This window comes from Bos indicus x Bos taurus, chromosome 7 (genome assembly GCF_003369695.1).
Source record: "Bos indicus x Bos taurus breed Angus x Brahman F1 hybrid chromosome 7, Bos_hybrid_MaternalHap_v2.0, whole genome shotgun sequence".
Classification (NCBI taxonomy): domain Eukaryota; kingdom Metazoa; phylum Chordata; class Mammalia; order Artiodactyla; family Bovidae; genus Bos; species Bos indicus x Bos taurus.
Genome location: NC_040082.1, coordinates 64,339,352 through 64,364,282, shown reverse-complemented (window position 1 = coordinate 64,364,282; position 24,931 = coordinate 64,339,352). Strand labels below are relative to the sequence as shown.

The 24,931-nt window shown below is 48.4% G+C and overlaps 1 protein-coding gene across 1 annotated transcript in view; it reads left to right on the top strand.

Annotated features, from left to right (window-relative positions):
• The window catches only part of CATSPER3 (cation channel sperm associated 3), a 33,569-nt gene extending 16,567 nt beyond the window's left edge, over nt 1-17,002 (top strand). The window contains exons 3-8 of the mRNA XM_027546464.1: nt 9,411-9,650; nt 11,431-11,613; nt 12,331-12,471; nt 12,827-12,946; nt 14,031-14,188; nt 15,017-17,002. Coding sequence (XP_027402265.1) covers nt 9,411-9,650; nt 11,431-11,613; nt 12,331-12,471; nt 12,827-12,946; nt 14,031-14,188; nt 15,017-15,122 — 948 coding nt within the window. The 3' untranslated portion in view covers nt 15,123-17,002. The remainder of the gene's footprint in view (nt 1-9,410; nt 9,651-11,430; nt 11,614-12,330; nt 12,472-12,826; nt 12,947-14,030; nt 14,189-15,016) is intronic.
• Nucleotides 17,003-24,931: the final 7,929 nt, after the last annotated feature.

The window sequence follows — 24,931 nt, the reverse complement described above, 5'->3', positions numbered from 1 at the left end:
GACTGGTGATGGAAGTAAAGTCCGATGCTATAAAGAACAATATTGCATAGGAACCTGGAATGTTAGGTCCATGAATCATGGTAAATTGGAGATGGTGAAACAGGAGGTGGCAAGAGTGAACATAGACATTGTAGGAATCAGCAAACTAAAATGGACTGGAATGGGAGAATTTAATTCAGATGACCATTATATCTACTACTGTGGGCAAGAATCCCTTAGAAGAAATGGAGTCACCATCATAGTCAACAAAAGAGTCCAAAATGCACTACGGTGGGTGCAATCTCAAAAATGACAGAATGATCTCCGTTCATTTCTAAGGAAAACCATTCAATATCAGGGTAATCCAAGTCTATGCCCCAACTGGTAATGCTGAAGAAGCTGAACTTGAATGGTTCTGTGAAGACCTATAAGACCTTCTAGAACTAACACCCCCAAAAAGATGTCCTTTTCATTATGGGGGACTGGAATGCAAAAGTAGGAAGTCAAGAGAGACCTGGAGTAACAGGCAAATTTTGCCTTGGAGTACGAAATGAAGCAGGGCAAAAGCTAACAGAATTTTGCCAAGAATACCAAAATCAGATTGATTATATCCTTTGCAGCCAAAGATGGAGAAGCTCTATATAGTCAGCAAAAACAAGACTGGGAGCTGACTGTAGCTCAGATCATGAACTTGTTGCCAAATTCAGACTTAAATTGAAGAAAGAAGGGAAAACCATTAGACCATTCAGGTATGACCTAAATCAAATCCCTTATGACTATACAGTGGAAGTGACAAATAGATTCAAGGGATTAGATCTGAAAGACAGTGCCTGAAGGACTATGGATGGAGGTTTGTGACATTGTACAGGAGGCAGTGATCAAGACCATCCCCAAGAAAAAGAATGCAAAAAGGCAAAATGGTTGTCTGAGGAGGCCTTACAAACATGTGAGAAAAGAAGAGAAGCTTAAGGGAAAGGAGAAAAGGAAAGATACTCATCTAAATGCAACTGTATAGGCCATGGGGTCACAAAGAGTCAGACACAACTGAGCAAACTTCACTTCAAAGAATAGCAAGGAGACATAGGAAAGTCTTCCTCAGTGATCAATGCAAAGAAATAAAGGAAAACAATAGAATGGGAAAGATTAGAGATCTCTTCAAGAAAATTAGTGATACTAAGGGACCATTTCATGCAAAGATGAGCACAAAAAAGGACAGAAATGGTATGGACCTAACAGAAGCAGAAGACATTAAGAAGAGGTGGCAAGAATACACAGAAGAATTATATGAAAAAAATTTTAATGATCCAGATAACCACGATGGTGTGATCACTCACTTAGAGCCAGACATCCTGGAACGTGAAGTCAAGTGGGCCTTACGAAGCATCACTACGAACAAAGCTATTGGAGGTGATGGAATTCCAGTTGAGCTATTTCAAATCCTGAAAGATGATGCTGTTAAAGTGCTTCGCTCAATATGAAAGCAAATTTGCAAAACTCAGCCGTGGCCACAGGACTGGAAAAGGTCAGTTTTCATTCCAGTCCCAAAGAAAAACAATGCCAAAGAATGTTCAAACTACCGCACAATTGTACTCCTCTTCAGTTCAGTTCAGTTCAGTCACTCAGTTGTGTCCGACTCTTTGCGACCCCATGAATCACAGCACGCCAGGCCTCCCTGTCCATCACCATCTCCCGGAGTCTACCCAAACTCATGTCCATCGAGTCAGTGATGCCATCCAGCCATCTCATCCTCTGTCGTCCCCTTCTCCTCCTGCCCCAAATCCCTCCCAGCATCAGGGTCTTTTCCAATGAGTCAACTCTTCACATGAGGTGGCCATGGACTGGTTGGATCTCCTTGCAGTCCAAGGGACTCTCAAGAGTCTTCTCCAACACCACAGTTCAAAAGCATCAATTCTTTGGTGCTCAGCCTTCTTCACAGTCCAACTCTCACATCCATACATGACCACTGGAAAAACCATAGCCTTGACTAGACGGACCTTTGTTGGCTAAGTAATGTCTGTGCTTTTGAATATGCTATCTAGGTTGGACATAACTTTCCTTCCAAGAAGTAAGCATCTTTTAATTTCATGGCTGCAGTCACCATCTGCAGTGATTTTGGAGCCCCCCAAAATAAAGTCTCTCACTGCTTCCACTGTCCCCCATCTATTTCCCATGAAGTCATGGAACCGGATGCCATGATCTTCGTTTTCTGAATGTTGAGCTTTAAGCCAACTTTTTCACTCTCCACTTTCACTTTCATCAAGAGGCCTTTTAGTTCCTCTTCACTTTCTGCCATAAGGGTGGTGTCATCTGCATATCTGAGGTTATTGATATTTCTTCTGGCAATCTTGATTCCAGCTTGTGTTTCTTCCAGTCCAGCGTTTCTCATGATGTACTCTGCATATAAGTTAAATAAGCAGGGTGACAATATACAGCCTTGACGTACTCCTTTTCCTATTTGGAACCAGTCTGTTGTTCCATGTCCAGTTCTAACTGTTGCTTCCTGACCTGCATACAGATTTCTCAAGAGGCAGGTCAGGTGGTCTGGTATTCCCATCTCTTTCAGAATTTCACACAGTTTGTTGTGATCCACATAGTCAAAGGCTTTGGTATAGTCAATAAAGCAGAAATAGATGTTTTTCTGGAACTTTCTTGCTTTTTTGATGATCCAGCAGATGTTGGCAATTTGATCTCTGGTTCCTCTGCCTTTTCTAAAACCAGCTTGAACATCAGGAAGTTCACAGTTCACATATTGCTGAAGCCTGGCTTGGAGAATTTTGAGCATTACTTTACTAGTATGTGAGATGAGTGCAATTGTGTGGGAGTTTGAGCATTCTTTGGCATTGCCTTTCTTTGGGATTGGAATGAAAACTGACCTTTTCCAGTACTCCTCTTACATGCTAGCAAAGTAATGCTCAAAATTCTCTAAGCCAGACATCAGCAGTATATGAGCTGTGAACTTCCAGATGTTCAAGCTGGATTTAGAAAAGGCAGATTGCCAACATCCACTGGATCATTGAAAAAGCAAGAGTTCCAGAAAAACATCTGTTTCTGCTTTATTGACTACATCAGAGCATTTGACTATGTGGATCACAACAAACTGTGGAAAATTCTTCAAGAAAAGGAAATACCAGACCACCTGACCTGCCTCCTGAGAAATCTGTATGCAGGTCAAGAAGCAACAGTTAGAACTGGACATGGAACAACAGACTGGTTCCAAATTGGGAAAGGAGTACATCAAAGCTGTATATTGTCACCCTGCTTATTTAACTTATATGCAGAATACATCATGCCAAATGCCGGGCTGGATGAAGCACAAACTGGAATCAAGATTGCCTGGAAAAATATCAATAACCTCAGATACACAGATGACACCACCCTTATGGAAGAAAGCGAAGAAGAACTAAAGAGCCTCTTGATGAAAGTGAAAAAGGAGAGTGAACAAGTTGGCTTAAAACTCAACATTCAAAACTAAAATCATGACATCTGGTCATATCACTTCATGGCAAATAGATGGGGAGACAATGGAAGCAGTGAGAGACTTTATTTTGGGGGGCTCCAAAATCACTGCAGATGGTGGCCGCAGCCATGAAATTAAAAGACACTTGTTCCTTGGAAGAAAAGCTATGACAAACCTAGACAGCATATTAAAAAGCAGAGACATTACTTTGCCAACAAAGGCCCGTCTCGTCAAAGTTACGGTTTTTCCAGTAGTCGTGTATGGATGTGAGAGTTGGACTATAAAGAAAGGTGAGTGCCAAAAATTGATGCTTTTGAACTGTGGTGTTGGAGAAGACTCTTGAGACTCCATTGGACTGCAAGGAGATCTAACCAGTCTATCCTAAAGAAAATCAGTCCTGAATATTCATTGGAAGGACTGCTGCTGAAGCTGAAGCTCCCAATATTTTGGCCACTTGGTACGAAGAACTGACTCATTGGAAAAGACCCTGATGCCGGGAAAGATTGAAGGCAAGAGGAGAAGGGGACGACAGAGGATGAGATGATTGGATGGCATCATCGACTCAATGGACACGTGTTTGAGCACGTTCCGAGAGTTGGTAATGGACAGGGAAGCTTGGTGTGCCGCAGTCCATGGCGTTGCAGAGTCAGACACGTCTGAGCGACTGAACTGTACTGCTCCTTGGAAGGAAAGCTATGACAAACCTAGACAGTGTATTCAGAAGCAGAGATATCATTTAGCTGACAAAGTTCCAGGTATGGTTTTTCCAGTAGTCATGTACAGATGTGAGAGTTGGAACATAATGAAGGCTGAGTGCCGAAGAATTGATGCTTTTGAACTGTGGTGCTGGAAAAGACTCTTGAGAGACCCTTGGACTGCAGGAAGATCTAACCAGTTAATCCTGGTCAACCCTGAATATTCAGTGGAAGGACTGATGCTGAGGCTGAAGCTCTAATACTTTTGCCACCTGCTGGGAAGAGCCGACTCACTTGAAAAGACTCTGATGCTGGGAAAGATTGCAGGCAAAAGGAGAAGGGGCAACAGAGGATGAGACGGTTGGATAGGATCACTGACTCAATGGACATGAGTTTCAGCAAACTCCGAAAAGTGAAGGACAGGGAAGCCTGGAGTGCTGCAGTCCATAGGGTAGCAGAGTCAGACACAACTTAGCGACTGAACAACAACAATGTAAGTAATCTAAAAATGTTTTAAAGTATGTGGGGAGAGTATGTGTAGCTTATATGCAAATACCATGCCATATTTTATAAGGGACTTGAGCATCCTTGGATTTTGGCATCTGTGGGATAGTCCTGGAACCAATCCCCTGGGAATACTAAGGGACGACTTAGTATAACCTTCATGCCAAAACTACTCAATGACAAAATGAAAAAGGAAAATTATGCCCAATATCATGAACTTGGACATTACAATCCCAAACAGAATATTAGGAAACTGAAGTTTTAAAAATATATGAAGAAGGTAATATATAACATTGCCAAGTTGGGCTTTTCCAGGAATGCAAGTATTATAAAAATCTAGGTATTTTATTAACTAGCTTAAAATACTAAAGGAGAAAAAAGTCCAATAAAATCACTTTAAGAGATGCATAAAACAGTTTATCTTGAGTATCTTTCATGATAAAAATTTATCAAACTAGGGATAGAAAGGATTTGTTTTAAAGTAATTAAGAGTACCTATGAAAAACCTATATCAAAGTTCACACTCAATGGTGAAATTGTAACAGTATTTTTTTAAAGCTGTAGTCCAGTTATTCTTGACAAGATTTGTATCAGTGTCTTAGCCAATGTATAATACAAGGAAAAGGAATAAAAAAAATTAAGAATTAGAAAGTTTTAAAAGACTGTAATTATTCGCAGGTGTTATGATTTCTGCATAGAAATCCTCAAAGAATCTGGAATAAATATAAAGTTAATAAAATTAATAAGTTAATAAAGTCCAGAAAATTTGGTAGATATATGATTAAGAAATAAAATATATTTAATATATCAGCAACAAAAGACATAGCACTTATAAGATACAGAAAGTATTAGAGGCAAATCTAATAAAAGTATTGTGAGATTTTTAAAGAGAAAGAAATATATAAAGGTTATTAAAGAAGATATAGAGAAATGGAAGGATATATTAGATCATGCATAGAAAGACCCAGTTTCTTCAAGATGCAGTCTCCCCCGGTTAAACTATTTAATATCAGTGCAATTCCAGTAATAAATCTGGCAGGATTTTTTATGGGTTGCCAAAAGCCAATGCTAAAATTTAGATGAAAGAATGAAAGAAAGGAAAACCAAGATGGTTTTTAAAGTGAAAAGGGGAGAAGTCTTTCTATAAGGCTTTCTATGAGTCTTTCTGTAAGGCCTATTAGTAACTAAGCAGGATGACAATGCATGAATAGACAACACAGATAGACAAATAGACCAGGGGAACAGGACAGAGTACTCAGAATCAGACCTGGCTGGGATGAAAACCTGGACCCTGAGAAGATGGCCCTGCAAATGAGTGGTGGAAGGGTTTCTTCATTAAACAGTACCTATGGAGGAAAACACTCCAGTTGGATCTCTACCTTCCAGCATACACAGCTAAAGACCTAACTTGAAAAGTGAAACTTCAGAATGTTTGGAAGAAAATATAGAAGATTTATATGATCTCAGGAGGGAAAGGAATTTTAAGGTATGAAATATATAAGCAGTGAAGAAAAAGTTTGGTTAATTTGATTCCATTAAAACTTTAAACTTGTGTTCATCAGAAGATCATTAAAGAGGTGACAAGATAAGTCAGTGCAGGAGAAGCTATTTGAAACCTTACCTGCATGTATCAGGTAAAGGATTAGGATTCAAAGTATGTGGATATATTTTCTTTCAAATCAAGAAGCAAAAGACAATCCAGCAAAAAATCTGGGGACAAATTAGGAATAGGCAGTTCAGTAAACACATAAAAAGATGCCCAATTTTATGAATAATTAGAGGAAAGACAAAATGAAAAATAAGATATCACTCCATCAGATTAATAAAAATTAAGAAGTCCAACAGTAGGAAGTGTTGGTGAGGATGTAAAAAAAAGAACCATTGTTGCTATTAAAGTAAGTTGGTACAACCGCTTCAGAATACAATTTGGCAATATTCAGTGAAGCTGAAGATGCTCATATTTTACAATCAGGTAATTCTATTCCTATGTTGTAACAGAGGACAATGTGTGTACAATAAAGCATGGGGCTGTGAGTTGGCTGGGGGTGTCGTAGGGGCAGGCAGTTATTTCGGTGGAGGTGTTATTTGCAGGTTTCAGAGATAAATGAAAGAAATTCACCTACACCCGGCATTCTACAGGGTTAGTGGGGCCGCTGTGTCTTTACTGTCACAAGGGGAAGGTCACATGGCTGTTAGAGCCACATAGTCACCCACGATTAGACCCAGTTACCCCGTGATGATTTTGGAGTGATTTCCTCTCTCAACAAGGACAACAAGACGGGTGATCAGGTAGAGGGTGACTACTATGAGGGTCTGGAAGAAATCACTCCAAGGCCAGTTGGTAATCTCTATCTTGATGTACAGGTAATACACATAGATGATAAATAAGATACTAGAAAATATCATTCAATCACCGATTGAGGCAGATCAGAATCACCAGGCACAGTAGAATCTTAGCAAATAGGAGAATTCCCTTTTGGGTGCTCCAGCAGCTGGGAGCCCAAGGGGTGCTCAGAACTGGCTGTGGTGTGGGCAGGAGTCCCTGGGGGCATGGAGGATCTATTCATAGGTTCAAGGATACTGTACTCCCAGGCATCTTACCTATGCTCTGGCTGAGAGGAGGGCCCAGGGGCACAGGACCTCAAGTCTGCTTTTTAAATGGCCCTGTATTTTTGCTCAAACTTTTTGTGCTTTTATAGGTAAAAAATTACAAAGAAGCTGAATATCACCCAATGGGTATCTAGATTTAAAAAATTTTAATATTTTCATAAGTGGAATTGCTAAATAGTGGGGAAACTCTAAACTAGGTTTACATAGATCAACATGGATGAATCTTATAATTTTAAATAAAAAAATTTCCCAAAGGATGCTTTAGTGTATATGCAATTTATGTAGTATATGAAAGATGCAGAACCATACCATGCACTTTTGGGGATACATATGTGGTAAAAGTATAAAATATAAGAGCAAGGCATACTCCAGATTTGAAATAGGCTTGCTTTTGTGGAAAGGGAAGGGGATTTGATCAATGTGAGGTTCTGTCTGTAATGGTAATATTTTATTTCTTAAGCTAAATGGTATAATAGTATATGGTTGTTCATTATATTATTCTTTTACGTCTTTTTGTGTATCTAAATGTTTCACTGTAGTTAACAAACATAAAAGTGTATATAAATGGTTGCCATGTGGAGACCACAAATAGAAGTGTACAGGACAAATAACACCACCAGAGGCCCTAATGTAATCCAAATGGATAGTTGTGGCTTGAGCTATAATTTCCAGTGATAGCATCTGACATATTTAAAAGGTGGTGTATCTCAAAACCTTTTCTATTTCCCTCTAGAAACTCTTGCTAGCTCCCCTCTTCAACCCACCCCAAACTCATCTCCGTTAAAGGCATCAGCATTTACCTGGTTGCTCTGTGTGAGGAATCTTCCTTGCCTTCTGTACATCCCTGAGTCCCTCAGAAAGTCCTGTCATCACTGCTAACAGAATACATCTGGAATCTGTCCTCTTCTCTTCAGCCCCACACTGTTCCCCAGTCCAATGCAATCTAACCCAGTCTCTTGCCTGAGTGATGCTAGAATTAATTCTTCTACTGTCTCTCACCTCCTTCCTAACTTGTCTCCCAGTCGCTATTCCCGCCAGTTTCCCTACTCTGTCATTTCCATGGAGATCTCTTAAAAATGTAAATCAGTTCACTTCACTTCCTTGCTCCAGCTCCAAGGCTGAGGTTAAAGTTCACAGCCTTCCCCAGGCCTGCCAGGCCCTCCCTACACAGCTGGCCTCTCCACCTTCATCTCCTGCTCTGCTCGCCCCTTTCTGTTCTAGCCACCCTGGCTCTGCTGTTCCTTTCTCACTTTAGGACGCTTGTGCACACCCCTGGGAAGTACTCTCCTAGATTTTGTTATGGCTGCATTCCTGGCTTTAGCAAGGCCTCCGCTCTGCACCTTTTCTAAGTAGCTGTCATGACCGCCCTTCCCCACCTGACCAGTCCCTTTCTCCCTTGTGGCCATTCCACTTTCCTTCCTGTGTGATGGGATATATGTATTTGTCTAAACCTTCATTTCTGTCTCTCCAACTAGACTGTCAGTTTCATGGGGGCTGGACATTCTCTGTCTCATTCACTGTTGTGTTTCTTTATACCTGAAACAGCGCTTGGCATGTGGTAGAGGCTTAATCAACACTTCCTCAATGAATGAATGCATTGATGATAAGCAAAAACTTAGATGCCTCAAAAAGTGTGTTTTGGTAAAATAAAATCCCCTGGAATTGTTCATACATAAGAAGAATTTGAATAAGGTTGTTTCATAAGGTGTAACAGTTGAAAATAAGCAGAACATTCTTCAGAAGCAGATTAGTTAACTGATTTTAAGTGGGTGTGATAATAGAGTAAATATAAGTAGATGTGTGAATAGTTCATCTCTGTTCATCTGGGTATTAAAGTTGGCCAGAAGGCTCTTGGAATCTTCTCTTTGGGAACCTTCCTTCTGTGTTGCCTGATGTATACTTCCCACTGGACCTCGATAGTCATTCTGATGGTCAATCATTCCCAAGTTCTCTGGGTCAGGGCCACAGGGTAGGGAAGACTCCGAAGGAGAAGGGAATCAGGCACGCTGTGTCCACTGTGTGCCCGGGACTCTGCCTGGGTTTCTCTGTCCTGTGGCTGACTTAGGAGCATCCTCCCCCTGCCAACACACACCCCTCATCGGGTGGCCCAGGCAGGGGAAGGTGTGCAGCTTGGTCTGACCCTGCCACTTTCGCCACCCCTGCAGGTCTCAGAGCTCATCTTTGTGTCCATCTATAGCTCTGAGTTCTGCATGAAACTCTATGTGGACCCCATCAGCTACTGGAAGGATGGCTACAACCTGCTCGATGTGGTGATTATCATCATCATCTTCATCCCCTACAGTCTCCGCAAGATCAAGGGCAAGCACTACCCCTACCTCAACATCGCCGACGGTGTGCAGTCCCTGCGCATCCTCAAGCTTATCACCTACAGCCGCGGCATCCGGGTGAGTGGCCTGGAGTGCTGTGGCTGTGCATGTGCGGGCGATTGGGCCCCCGATGAAATGGTACTTCTGTTTCTCTCCTACGGTGATTGAGTCCTCTTGTGTGGGAGGTTGATCTTTACCTGTTTTATCTCATTTCACCCTTAAATGATTCTAGGAAAGGTGTTAGCTCCATTTTACAGATGAAGAAACTGAGACCCACAGTCACTCAGCAGTTAGATACTGGAGCTGACCTTTGAAAGTTGTTCTGACTCGAGTCCATCTCATCTTGCCCTCTCTCCCGTGCTGCAGAGTGACTGATTTTCTTATGGTCCAGACCCTTTGGAGTATGTGCCCAGGAGCCTCCAGCTCTTTGATGGGTCTGGCCACTCACGTCTTCCCCCAGAAAACTAAAAGTCTGCAGCTTCTCTTGAGGGGAGGGTCTCATGACTTGTTCAGGAAGCTCTGGAAGTCCTGCTCCTGCTGGGGGACACATGGTGGCCGGTCTTTACTTGGCTCAGTGGTGTCAGAGCACACGTCAGAGGTGGCCCAAGCACACCCTCAGGCGCTCATCCTGGGCCCAGTGTGTTTGCCCGGGCTCTGCTCAGGCCCACGCTTCTCCGGGAAGGGGCTTGTTTGGGCCTATTGACCATGCAGACCTCACCTGCACACTGCGTCCCACTGCCACGTTCTTCATGAGTTCTTACCTCTTTAGTCTTGGCAATCTTGGGAAAGAAGTTCTGTTTCTCTTGCAGGAGTGGAGGCAGCTTTTTTTTTTTTTTTCTTAGCATCTCAGTTCTTTTGGAATGAATCCCCAAACACTGGTTTTCTTTCTCCAAGGAGAGGAGGGAGGTGTGGGGTGGGCATTTATTCCTGCAGGCAGCTGCCAGACTGGTCTGCAGGCAGGGCAGCCCCAGTGCTCCTTGGCTGTCTCTCTGCTTCACACTTTACCTCGAACTGTCAGAACTTCACCGTCCTGGGTCCCAGCTCTACCAGTACCTCCTTTTCTATGTTAATAGTTTCTCAGCTTAGAAAAAAGATTTTTTGCAGTTGACAATGGTGGCACAATGCAAGGGGCTGGAGAGTAGGTTCCAGCCCTGCTGGTGTATCACAATGTGACTGTGGACGAGGCGTTTTGCTTCTCTGAGCTTCTGATCCTGCATCTTGAAATAGGAACATCTCCCTACCTTGACAAGGTATCAGGGACAGATCTAGGTAGCTGAACACGTATATGCAAGACTCCAGGGCAGGGAGAATGAACGATGAGGCGTGGGAGATAAGACCAACACCCATGTCATGGACGAAGACTGAGATCACAAGATGAGGACCTGCCTGGGAGATGGGGCCCAGAAAACCTGGGAAGCCCCACTCCTCTGAGCCCTCTTCATTCCTGTTTCCAAGGTGGCTCCCCTGCTCCTCCTGGACCTGGAAGAGCATTCAGGGCTGGCCCTCAGCTGAGGAGCAGAAACAGGACACCCTGGGATGAACAGAGGCAGGCTGGATTCAAGTAGAGTGCTCAGGGGTGCTGATGGGGCAACTACTCCAGCCCTGGGGCAGCACGGGCAATCCCCCCATGGGTGACTGAGCATGGAGGCCGTGCACTGGTGAACCACTGTTAGATTGCTCCAGCCCTCAATCTGGACACTGCTCCCATTCGTTCATTCAACCATTTATGGAGCATCTACCATGTGCTAGGCAAGGCACCAGATACCGGGGCAGCTATGGTTGGGACAGGCTGAACCGCTGTCCTCTGAGCCCAGCCCGGCCGGCAGCCTGACCTAGCCCTTGTGCTTCTGCCTTGCAGACACTCATCACTGCCATGGGGCAGACAGCCTACACCGTGGCCTCCGTGCTCATCCTATTCTTCGTCCTGATGTACATCTTTGCCATCCTGGGCTTCTGCCTGTTTGGACTTCCAGAAGGGGGTGACATGAATAACTGGGGGAACCTGGCTTTGGCCTTCTTCACTCTCTTCAGCTTGGCCACGGTACCATGTTTGGGAACAGTGGTGGGGGTGGGGTTCAGGCAGGGGCCTTGAAAGGGGACTGGCAGCTGGTGCAAGTGTGTGGACATGCTGGGCCTCACTTGGGGTCTTTCCCACACTCAGACACTTAGCTGGGGTTGGGGGGAAGCTGAGGAATGGTCTCCCAGGACAAGGCACAGGCTAGCACCCTGGCCAAGAGTCCATCACTGACTCTAATCTTGTGACTCCCTACAGCATTCCTATTTGCCCCATGGGGTGGTAAAACTTTTCAAAAGTTCTCAAAAGATAATTCATCCTAATTGAAGTGTAATTTAGGAGGAAAACCCACATCACAAAGCCTTTTGGGGAATAGGCTGTCACAAATCCATGCAGAATAAGTCTGCAAAACCTGTCTCAAAGTCTAGATTCTACTGGGTTCTGGCAAGATTGAGGTCTTTTCCAAAGGAGGGCCTGGCAGAGGGGCAGTGTCTCTTGGGGAAAGCTGGAAGGCCTTTTGGAGAAGAGCCCTTAGGGCACATTGGACATAAGTGCCCACACCCAGTGGTGCCCTGCATCTCTGCCAGCCTGTATGCACTGGAGTCGGTGGATTAGGGGGTGTGATGTGGAGGGGCTGATGTGGAAGAAGAGCCAGCCTGCTCCTCAGTAGGGCCAGGGCTCCCCTAGGGCAGGTGAGCAGGAGGCCTGCCCCCCTGAGCCTTGGCACTTGCCCTGCCTGAGTAGGTCGATGGCTGGACAGACCTGCAGGAGCAGCTGGATGCCCGGAATTTGATTCTGAGCCGTTCATTCACCATCATATTTATCTTGCTTGCCTCCTTTGTCTTCCTCAGCATGTTTGTGGGTGTGATGATCATCCACACTGAGGTGAGGTGGCGCTTGTAAGGATTGGTGGGGCGGGGGCGGGTGGTGTTGGTTAAGTGTGGCAGGTGGATCATCTCTGAGCCGTCTCGCTCTGGAATTGGAAGGGAGGGGACCAGGTGGGCCCATCTCTATGCCGGCGCAACCCTTCTCCCTGAGCCCCCCTCATGATGGTGGCCAGCAGGACAGGTACTTGGGAGGTCATTGCAGCTGCAGCGGGCAGCTTGAGTTGGGGGCTGGCCCTGTGAGGGGGTCCTCCTGCTGAGGGGCCTGAGTGGCAGTGGGAGACTGGGGAAGAGGGGAGGTGGGGATGGTGCACAGGGAGAGCCCTGCATCTTACCTCCATCCTCCTGCCCTCTAGGACTCCATCAAAAAGTTTGAGCGGGAGCTGATGCTGGAGAGACGCATGAACCTCATGGAAGAGAAGCAGGTGATTTTGAAGCGGCAGCAAGAAGAGGTCAGCAAGCTGATGCAGACCCAGGTAGGCTGTCTCCGTGGGCAGGCAGACAAGCAGAGGGACAGTCAGGGCTGAAGGGATGGTCAGGAAGACGGGCCTGGGGGCCGGGGTGGAAGGTGGGGGGCCTTAGGCATCTGTGCATTTGGAGAGTCGGCTGCCCACCTCTGTCTAGTTTTCAGAGTCAGACTGTGTTCTCTACCTTTTTGTATTTTCTCTGGACCTCTTCAAGTGTTGAGTGTTGTGATTATACTATTTCCCTCCTTCATAGGCAACACTCCATTGCTGGGCCATGGACTATAGCCCACCCAGCTCCTCTGTCCATGGGATTTCCCAGGCAAGCATACTGGAGTGGGTTGCCATTTCCTTTTCCAGGGAATCTTCCTGACCCAGGGATTGAACCCAGGTCTCCTGCATTGCAGGCAGATTCTTTACCATCTGAGCCACGAGGGAAGCGCTAACATTTCCCTCCTTCATGGGCAACACTCCATTGCTGGGCCCTTGGCCTTGAGCAGTCTTGTTCCCGAGGATTCATTGGGTGCCAAGCAGGCTCCATTCCCGGTCGCTGAGTGGGGGAGGTCACGGGGTGTTACTGACAGGTGTTACTAACCTCAGTTTTTCTAAACTGGAACAAGAATGAGCTCAATGGGCTGGAGATTTTCTGTCAAGCATGATACCACTGTGAGGGCTGAAGCCCTCTGAGCTGCCTGGAGTGCCCCGCCAGGTCCTGAACCACTGCCCCTCTCTCCCCGTGAGGCCAGTGCCCCTCTCCTCAGCCTCCTCTCCGAGGTGGAGACGTCCTCCTGTTTTGTGTGTCTGAGACTTGTCCACAACAGGGTGAAACGCTGAGCCGTGCTCAGGCTATCCCAGTTCCTTCCATGTCACCGGTCCTCATGCCAGGTCAGTTGTCCTCACGTCAGGTGTAGTGGCTCACCAGGTGGCCCCAGGCAGGGGGGTCCAGGCCCAGAAGGGGTTGGGGTGGCCTGTGCTTGTACTCAGGACTCACCTGGGGGCCAGGGTCAGGCCTCTGCCTGTGCTCCTCGTGGAGGGCCCCAGGTCTTTGTGTAGCAAGACTCTCGTCGTGCTGCTCTGTTTATGCTCCTCTCTCTAGAAAGATCTTGACCACAAGAGTTTCACTGAACTGGTGGAGAAGTTTAAGAAGACTTTGCGGCACACTGACCCCATGGTCTTGGATGATTTTGGCACTAGCCTGCCCTTCATTGACATCTACTTGTCCACCCTGGACAACCAGGATGCTACCATCTACAAGTCAGTCCCAGCCCCGCTGACCCTGGCCCACGGGTCCTGGTGGGGTGCTGGCTGATGTGCAGGGAAGGCAGAGCCAGGTCCTTCCTGGGGGGTGTGTAGGGGCTGGGCTGCTGTATGGGCAGGCCTGTTGCTGGTGGGGGGAGCACTGCCCACTGGCCCTCCTCAGTTTAAAAAACTGACCTGTTTTTAAACATTGCTTCCTTTGATTCTCCAAGAGCACCTCACCAAGCCCTTCTCAGTGGGGCAGAGGAAAGACCTCTGGCTGCAAGTCAGAAGCTGAAGCTCCTGACCTGGTTCTGTTACTGCTTCCTGTGTGACTCTGGCCAAGTCTTTGTCCCTTTCCCGCCTGTCACAGGAAGGACTGACACTAGGAAAGCAGTGTGTGTAAAGCTCGGGGCTGTGCTCAGTGTGAGTTAGCTGGGGTCACACTGGCCACTACTGCAGGAAGAAGAGGGGCACAATTAGCCTGATGTCTCAGCAAAAGCCCCCTGGAGGGCTTTGTACACTGGAGGGGGTCTAGGAATGCCCAGCGTTGGCCCAAGAGTGGATCTGGCAGTGTCCAGGCCGCCCTCAGGCAGTCACCTCAACTCAGAGCCCAGGAGTCTGCTGTCTCCAACCTAACATGGGCAGTGAGAGAACTTCCTCCCAGAGCCCAGGGAGCCTGGCCGACCTGGCCTTCCCACCCAGCCCAGTCTGGTTCTCAGGTCCGTGCTCTTTCCTGCCCCACACCTGCCAGGTATGGTGGACATGCAGGTGCGAGCGTGCAGTGGGCAGGGCCAGGTGGAGCGGAGCTCACTGTGAGCTAAGGCCCTCCTCCTCCACTCCCAGGCTTCAGGAGCTGTACTACGAGATTGTGCACGTGCTGAGCCTCATGCTTGAAGACTTGCCCCAGAAGAAGCAGTCCAAGTCCTCGGAGAAGGTCGACGAGAAGTAGCTGGATGTGGGCACCCAGCCACTGTGGACCGCGGGGGCTGTGACCCGACCGCACCGCCCCCCGTTGAACACTTGTTTTCTGGGTTGACCTCTGTGCGGCTGTTGCTGTGATCATGACATCTGTCCACCTTTGGGAGCTGACCCGAGTTGGTGCCCATGAAGTCTGATTCCTCCTCACATGACACAGCGAGACCTTGGGAATGGGGAGTGGGGAGAGAGGAGCTCAAGGCTCACCCTGGCCAGAGGCCGCACCTGGGGGCCACGCTGGCTTTCCCTTCCCTCGACCCCCGCAGCCAGGTCCCACTGGGCTCCTGGGAAAGCCACCTGGACCCTGGACCAAGAAGGGCCTCCCACAGTCCCATGAGAGGGCATGGCTCCTGTGATCTGGTATGGCCCCACTGGCCTAGGAAGCTCTGCTGGCTCGCCTGTGTGGGCCCCCATGCTGGCAGGGTCACAGCTCTCTCTCTGCACACAGTGCCATGGAGGTCTCTCTCTGGAATTCTTCTCTGCTTTTCCTGAGGCTCACGGTGATAGTGGTGCCCCAGAAGGGTGACAGCACCAGGCATTTGGGCTGCTCCCTTCCCTTAGTTAGAGCCCTTTACTCAAAAGGCAGCCTTTTCTACGTCATCCCCGGCCAGATGACTCCCACAGTCAGCAAGGCCCTGGCCCACCAGTGTTGGAGCCATCTGAAGGCCCAGGTGGTGGTGGCTGGGGGTGGCTGGCACCCCTTGCTCGCATCTGGCCAAACCAGAGGCCCATCAGTGCCTGCTCTGCTCTTGTTTCTGGGGAGTGTTCTTGAGGCCTGTCATCTTGGCAGGGCCCTCTTCTTGGACAAGTGCTGAGTTCTGGGTTAGGCTGGGGTGGGAGACCAGCTTCTATCGCTGGGCACAGAAAGGCCAGGCCCACCCTGGGAAGGATGATAAGTAGAAAAACACATAGAATTGAGAATGGCTGGACAAGGCCCCATGGGGGTCCGTGAGCTCCAGGCCTGGATGACGGCACCCCTGAAGCCAGAGGAAGATAAGGGCCTGCGGAAGCCTTTACTGCTCTTTCCTGAGTTGTGCTGGGGGTTCCGTGATGAGAAAGCCACAGTCTCCTCCTGGCCCTTTTCGTTCCCATGGTTGCCTAGAATGGCTGAGAAGAAATGTCCCTGAGGAAGTGACAGTAATTGCCTGACTGTAGAGAGCATGTGTCCTCCGAGATTCTCAAATCATTTCCATTTGCAAATGTTCACACTCAGGACCAAATTGAGCATCGTGCGAAACTACCGAGAAGGACTGCTCTAGAGCATGAGACCCGTCGCCATGCCCTGGGGAGTCCTCCAAGGGTAGGAAGCATGGCCTTGCCCCTTCCTGGACTGGAGAGAACTCTGTGCCCTGGAGGGGCCCTGAAGTAAGCGAGGGATGCCTCCAGTGCCTAGCAGTGAAGGGGGTGACTCCAGGTTGGGGGCTTCTAGGGGGGCTCTAGTGTGTACAGCCCAGACAGCCCAGCGTGCCAGCCTCAGGCAGTGGCTCTGATTTAGGGCTGGGACAAGGCAGATGTTGCCAACTGTCCACTCTGGATGTGCCAGGGTTGCTTGGGGGAATGTGAAAATACCTCCCCTGCTTTCACTAGGAAACATGCGGGAACTGGCCTAGGCCTCTGTGGGTGAACAAAAGGTTTTAAAAATTCCTCAGGGAGGCAAGTTTGTGAGTACCACAGTTTTAGAGTCAGGAGGCATGGATTTCTTAATCAGGTGGCCTTGGGCAAGGTGTCTGGTCTTTTGAAACCTTAGCTATTTCGTCTGAGAAATGGGCTGATAAAACTGTCCAGCTATAGTGTTAGTTGCTCAGTCATGTCTGACTCTTTGTGACCCCATGGACTGTAGCCCACAAGGCTCCTCTGTCCATGGGGTTTTCCGGGCAAGAATACAATGCTGCTGCTGCTGCTAAGTCGCTTCAGTCGTGTCCGACTCTGTGTGACCCATAGACGGCAGCCCACCAGGCTTCCCGTCCCTGGGATTCTCCAGGCAAGAACACTGGAGTGGGTTGCCATTTCCTTCTCCAATGCATGAAAGTGAAAAGTGAAAGTGAAGTCGCTCAGTCGTGTCCGACTTTAGCGACCCCATGGACTGCAGCCTACCAGGCTCCTCCGTCCATGGGATTTTCTAGGCAAAAGTACTGGAGTGGGGTGCCATTGCCTTCTCCGAAGAATACAATAATGGGTAGCAATTTCATCCTCCAGGGGGTCTTCCTGACCCAGGGACTGAACTCACGTCTCACTATAAGGATCATTTTATTTGATGATGAGTGTTTAAAAAAACCTGAGGGTGTTTAAAAAAAGAAAAGACACGATCAACTGTGGTCCGCGCTTCCTGGTTGTCAGCTCTGCCTCTGCTATGTGGCCAGCTGCAGCGGGCTGGCCTGGCCAGGGGCTGAGAGGGACCGGGCCAATGACACAGTACCAGGGGTGGAAAGTACGGAGCTGAGAGCAAGAAGCTGAGGTCGGGAACCTGGGAGTCGGGGAGAATGGGCATCCAGGTGGAGCTGGTGCAGGGTGGCCAGATGACCTGTTGGGCCTGCAGGGCCTGGGGCCCAGGAGGGAAGCCCAGGCATGGGCCGCAGGGCTGCGGTGTAGAAGGGCACTCTGCCTGGCAGGGCGCAAGCAGAAGGCCTTCACAGAGCAGGAACTGGGAGAGGGTGATGTGCAGAGGGCTGGCTCAGCACTGCTGGCAGCTCAAGCCAGTGGATATTTGGCGTAAAGTCCCCAAGCAGCATTCTGTTTGGCTCTATTTGCCTGCAGAGCAAACACTGGCAGATTGGAATTCCCACTTGGGCTCTCACCAACTCAAACAGGCTTGGCCAAGGCTTTCAGTTGATTTGCTTCGGGCACAAGTGGCTCTGCTTGCCCAGGCCTGGCTGTGGAAAGCAGGACCCTCCTCCTACCCACCGCCCCCCTACCCGGGGATCCGGCAGAGCTGTCCCCAGATGGCTTGCCTATCTCCATCCTGCCAGCTGGGTAGTTTGGGGCTGCAGTGGGATACCCAGGACCTGGGCTCAAGTCTTCTGGTCACTCCCAGGCCCTCCCCCAGCTCTTGTAGGAAGGAATATGGAATCCAAGGCTAGAGGTATTTGGAAGGTGGCCGGATTGTTTTTTTTTTTTTTTTAACTGCTTGTTGATTCCACCAGCAGGAAGCAGTCTCTGTAATATGGAAATCCAGGCAGTGACTGAGACTATAAGTGCTCCTCTTTATTCCAACAGTCCCTAAAAACTCAATACTGAGATGCTGGAGACTGCACACCTTGAAATTTTCCCCAAATGGTGGGTCAGACGGGACACCTATAACAAACTGCCCTTCACCAGGTCAGGAGAAGATGGATCTGAATTCCTAACTAGGCTACTCAGGAAGGAGAGGTAATCATTGTTGATTCTAGTTACAGGGGTTGGGAAATGAGGGAGAAAGGCACTCAGTGTAACGGGGTAAGATTTACCAACATGCGTGCACCACACTCTGCCCTACACTCTGCACCAAGAATGTCCTCTGTGCATGGTTGGCCACGTGCTGTACCTCTCCGAGTTCTTGCTCTGATTTCACCTGAGGTTTGGTGCATTGCAGCCCTGGGGATATGGGGGAGGCAGGGCTGGAGAGCCGGAAGGAAAGGGAAGCGTTGGTGCTTTCTTGGTCGGCTCCTGGCTTCTCCTCCATGGCGGAGAAGCAGCATAATGGGAGAGGCTCACTAGACCTATAGGATAGGAGCTGGGACAGGGAGGAAGAAGGAAGTAAAATCTGAGGCCACGAGTCAGAGGCTCTGAACCGAGACTCTGTCCCAGCTGGAGGGCGAGAATGGAAAGGGGACAGGTGGGGACAGGCATCCTTGTTGGGTGAGAACCGGATCCCCAGTGACACTCCTGGAGAGAGGCCATTAATGATGGGACTTATTGAGGGATGATTTCTGGTTGCTGAACCTTGTCTTTTGAAAACGGAGCCCCATGAAGAGATCTGATTATGTGGGATCTATGTTATAAGATGGCCATTTGTCATAGGGACCTCCTAGGCTAAAATTGGGATACATTGAGAGGGCTTTAAAAACCACCACTGAGCCCCCAGCTGCGATTTGAGGCCTCTAGATGCAGTACTCCTGAGGGCAATGGCACTAAGTGTGACTGGCTTTCTGCAAAGTGAAACTGAGGTCTCAACAGGAGGTGTGAAGAGGCCAATGGGGGATGAAAAGTCTGCTGTAAAATTCTTAGGTTGACCCCCAACTTTTGTAATCTGGTAATGGGACAATGGCCTCTCTCAGCAGAGGCCCCCCACTGCCCCAGTTCAGGATCCTGAGAGCACAACTGCCCCTTGACTTCCTCCTTCCCCACTGGGGCCTTGATGTCTAGGATTGGGGCGTGAGGTGAAAAGACTCTTCAAAACATGCTGCTGGACCAGCGAGGGAAGAGTCCAAGCAGCGGTCCAGCCGAGGCTCCAGAGGTATGACCTATTCTCTTTGTTGACTGTGGAAAATACCACCTTCTGTTTTATCAGTAGTTCTGTTTCAAATACTTTGACATACATGATTTGAATCTCATAACAACACTTAGGTACTTTCATTATTCCCATTAAACAGGTGGCAAAACTGAGGTTCACAGAGGCAATGTACCCAAGGCTGTATAACTAAGAGGGAAGAACCAAGCATTTCTGGCTCTAACCACTCTGCTATGATACTGTGCAACAATCCTCTAGGGAAATGTTATCCTCATCTTACAAGTGGGCAGACAACACTCAGAAAGACTGTTACTTGGTGAGATCATCATTGGAGGGCAGAGTCAGTATCTGAACGCAGACCATACATGGCCCCCGCTGTGGTCTCACAGCAGCCTTGTTCTTTCTTATCAAAGCGATTTTTTGAACTCTAAAAATCAAACCATGATTCCCTCCTGAGCAGGGCCTGCCTCTGGGAGGAGAAGGGGTGGTCCCTCAGACCAGCCTCATTTAGCCAGTTTCCTGGCCCCTTCTTGTTGCCTCGTGGAGGCTCTGAAGTCTGCTGGCCCAGTGGGTCCTGACTTAGCAGCCCTGGGAGCTCCAGGGATGGAGACGGTAGCAGGAAGCAATCAGTGTGTGCAGATGGGTGGTGACTGTGGTGCCTAATCAGGAAATTATAGCCTGGGCAGAAGAGGGGTTTGGCTTAGAAATCACCCTTCCCTGGGTTCCAGTCAAGCAGGCCCTGGGAGGCTTGGCTGGGCTGACGGGACGCTCCGAGCAGGCATGAGCTCAGCAGGCAGGATGAGCCGGCCTTGTCAGACAGGGCTGTGCAGAGCGGCCCCGGGCCCAGGAGGCTGCGTTTTAGGTGGTGATGCTGTGGTCAGTCCTTTCTGGCCCTCTGCCTGCTCCTGTGCCTTCTGACACCTCATCAGCAAGGGGAGAAGCTGTGGGCATTCAGGGGGTGCTTTGGGAGGTTCTTGACCTGCGTCAGTGACTTTTTACCTGATTCACAAATGAGCAAGTGGAAAAGGTGTGAAAGAAGTGTCAGGTGGAAAAACCCAGGTGCAGAACTGTGCATACGTGCACCATTTGGAAAGGGAGAAATAAAACCACACACACACTGGCAGTGAGATATTCCCTTTCAAGTGGCAAATATGATTGACAAAACCTAGCCTTGGCCAGGGCATGAGGTGGCACCCTGTCCACTTTTGGCAGTGCAAAGAGGTGTGGCTTTCTCAGAAGGCAATGTGCATGAGATTTTACTTGTGTGTTCCCATGGGCCAGCAGTTCTGCTTATGAAATTATCCTGAAGAGCCAAATGACAAATGCACCGAGATGTGATGGAAACACAGCGAAAGAAATCAACTCCCATTGGTGGGGAGACTGGTCGAATTAGTATGAGTCCATACATACGGCCCTTAAAACAATGATTTGTTGATAAGAATAGATGTTCCTGATATTATATGATTGAAAAAGTGGCTTCTAAAGCTACCTGTGATACGTCTTTTATGTAACAGTGAGTGAGAGTGGGTAACACATGTACATGCACACGTGTGTATGCTGAGTGATGTCTGGAAGAACAATCATTTTAGTGCTGGGACGGTGGTCTTGACTTTGTCCTCACTCTTTTCTGAACCTTTTGAATTTTAAGAATCAATATGTCTTTGTAATCAGAAAAAACAACAGTTTTCATCTTGAAAAATGTTCTGGGAATTCCCTGGTGGTCCAGCAGTTAGGGTTCCATGCTCTCACTGCCAAGGGCCCAGGTTCAATCCCTGGTCGGGAAACTAAGATCCTACATGATGCATGGTATAAGCAAAAAAACAAAAAAGGTTAAACAGTGTGCATGTGTGTGAGTGTGCATGTGTATGCATGCACAACTATGCCTGTGGTAGATGGAAGGGCATTCCAGGCAGAAGGAACTGCAGACACACAGGAAAGAAGCTGGTGTGGCTGCCACCCGCAGTGCGAGCAAGGGCAGGGGAGACTGGGCACGTATACTAGCAGGATCCTAGGGACCTGGGCGTGGCAGTCTGGAAGCAGGCCAGTGACCCAGCCTGTTGTGATCCCTGCTTCCTCTCTGAGAACAGCCTGCTGCCCTGTACCTAGCACTTAAATTTCCTCTCTTCTGTCTCTGCTTCCTCTCCCCACCTTCACTCCTGCACACCCATTCCCATTGCCCTGTCCATCATGACTCAGCATCAGGTCCCCTTTAAGAGGAAGCCTTCCCAGATTGCTCTGGTTGCCTTGATAGCTCCTTTTTCATCCTCTCACCCTTGAACTTTCATACCTGTCCTTTGATCAGACCTTAATTCCTCTAGGACCAGGTGAGGAGGGCTGTGAACTGAGAAGTTACGCTGGAGGTTGCCTGGATGCCAGTGATAGACCAGCTGACATCAGTCAGCTTCAGAGTCCCAGTGTGGAGGGAGAAAGCAGGCAGCAGAGACCCAGGAGGTGTTTTGAGCCTGGCATGTCACAGGCACAGTGCCAGACACTACACATAGCTTTTCACATTTATTCCCATTGAGCAGATGAGGAAACTGAGGCTTACAGAGGTTATGTGGCAGTAAGTGGTAGTGTTGCACTTGGGTATAGACAAACCCAGGTTCTGTCTAACTCCAAAGTCCACACTCTTACCCTACTAGTCTCTGGCTCTCACCCCCTGGAGGTTGGCTGGGCTGGGCCTGTGATGGGATCTCGCTGTGCCTTGCTGCCCAGACCTCACGGAAATGGACTTCAGGGTGAGAAGGTGATGTAGTCTCACTCAAGTGGTAGCTCCTATCCTGGTGGAGGATGTGGGGGCAGTGCAGCATACCTGCTGAGGCCTGCTGGCCATCGTCCCCAGTGAAATCAAGTGAGATATTTCCCTATGCGGCCAGCTGGCAGGAGCACTGGGTAAGAATCTAATGGGGAGGAGGCTAGGCATGTTGACCAGGAAAGAGCTTTCCCACTCAGAGATTCTCCAGTGGTAGGAAGTTGGTGAAATGATAAAGGACAATTTAAGCAATAGCCCAACCGAAAGCCTTACATACTGGTCACATCCATGGTTCCTTCAAACCCTGCCAGCAGACTCCAGGAAGCAGGCAGGAAGGTCCAGTGCCCACTGGCAGAAGAGGAAAGCTGGGCTCCAGGAAGGGACAAGGAGCCCAGGCCAGGGGCTAGAATCCAGAGGGTCCCAGCCCTCCCCCAGGCACCTCCCCCAACTTTGGGCTCAGTGGGCATTTTTGCCTTGATGGGTTGGGCCAGTCTCTGCGAGCCTAGGGGACTTCTCTGGAGTGGCCTCAGCCAGAGACCAGGGAAGAAGCAGTAGCTTTGGAGGTGTGGACACCAGGCTCAGGGGAGCCATGAGTGGTGTGCCTGTACTCAGGGACCAGCCTCTGTGACTCAACAGGAGTGCTAGTTTGGGAGATGCAGGAGGGGTCCTTTGCCACACTGTCCTCTATGTGTGTGTTTTGTCTAAATATATCCTTTATTAGATCAGATTTGCCCAAAGGAAGAGAGAGGAGTGTGCGTGAAAAGGCTAGAGTAAGGGTGGGGATCAGCATCCATCCCAGTGTGTCCTGGAAAGTTCCCAGAGAGGCCACAGGAGGGAACAGTTTGGGGAAACCCTCACAGGCCCCGCCACAGCCTGGCAAGCAGCAAAGTGGCCGGCTGCTTTGTGGCTACAATGTCTTGGAGGGTTTGCCAAGCACTTTCCGTGAAGTCACTGGGACGTTAAGCCCTTGGTTCAATTAAATGGGTTAATACGCTTTGTCTGATTCTGCTGAATGCTAATCATATAATGTGATAATGGTGGTAATGGCGCTCTCAGCCGCGGTCATCACACGTGCTGCACCGTCCCAGGCACGCAGGGAGGCAGAGCTCACATTCCCGCACACTCAGGCCTCATTTTCCACTCATAAAAGCCCATTCTTCAAAGCCTTTCCAGCCCAACTCCCTATATCCATTTTCGGGACAAATTACCAACACTTAAAAAAAATTGGTCCATTTTGCGTAAAAGCCAAGTCCAAATTACTGTTCCTTTCCCCTTTGTGTTTTGAAATTTCACAAAGAGAAGGGTGGGGGGCTGAGGGGGACACAGGGGACAGAGAGAAGAGGCAGAAGGGGAAAGAGGGAGAAGAGGGTATGAACGAAGACGGAAAAAACAAGCCTTCTTGTTTCAGTAAAAATGTATTTCTGGAATGATGTTTCAGTTTACTCAGGCAGAAAAATTAGAAATGGTGTGCTTATTAAACAGGCTAAGTAAGCATGACTATTTTTAGTAGTGCAGTAAAACCTTGGTAATTTGGACCTCTTTAATAAAGATTCCATGATCATGCTGGCTGGCAGGCACACGTGGTGTGTGTGTGTGTGTGTGTGTGTGTGCACGTGTATGTGTGCAGGCAAGGTGAGAGTGTAAATAGGCTGCTGAGTTGGAGGACTGAGAGGGTGAGGGGACAAAGGGGACAGGGGTGGGCGCCCCGCTCATGAGAGCCTTTTTAAACTGAGTTCTCTCTGCTTCACAACACAAGCTCATTACAAATTCTTCTCTCTGAACACTCCTCTTGGCACCGACTAATTTGACATCTGTTTAAAGAAGAAAGTATTTGAAAACAAAAATTTTCATTTCTGTCAAAATCTGTAAAGATTTACTTGACACCACCTGTCATTACTGGCCTGTTCCCCCTCCATGTGTGAGACTGAATCCTGGGTGTTGACACTTCATCTGGGGGAGGTGGTGACTGACCCCTCTAGGGTAAGGACAGGGACCTGTAGGCAGAAGGCCACTCGCTGCCCTGCAGATCGCAGTTTCTTGCATTTAAAAAATAATATTTGATTCATCCTGTCATGACTAAAGTAATAAACATGCTCAGTGCAAAAAAACTTGGAAAGGAAAAATGAAACAAAAATCCTGTTTCCTACCACCCAAAGGTAGCTGCTGCTAACACTGTGCACATCCAGAAATTTCTCTGTGTGTGTATAAAAATAAAAATGGTACCGTACATATGTAGTGTTCTGTAGATTGTCTTGTTTAGTGTTTTGGCAGAGAAGCTCAGTTTAAAAAGAAAAGGCAGTGGCAAATCTATTATTTAATTTTATGCTAAACTTACAGCAAAGTCATCAGCCCCACTTACTTTCTCTTGGCCATATAGCAGACACTTAGTAGGGACTTTAATGAGGTCTTAGTGCTCTGCTGCACAGAGGGATGGAGGATGGGGTGGGCCCACATGGGGCTCAGCTGTAACTGGGGCCTCAAAGGGTACCTGCTGAAGAGGGTTGCAGGGAAAGTTCTTCCAGCAAGCAGCAGACTGGTTCTGGTAGTGGGTTCAGCCTCCAGAAGTCCTGGGTACCACCCTCTGAATGCCTCTCTGGGTAGGCAG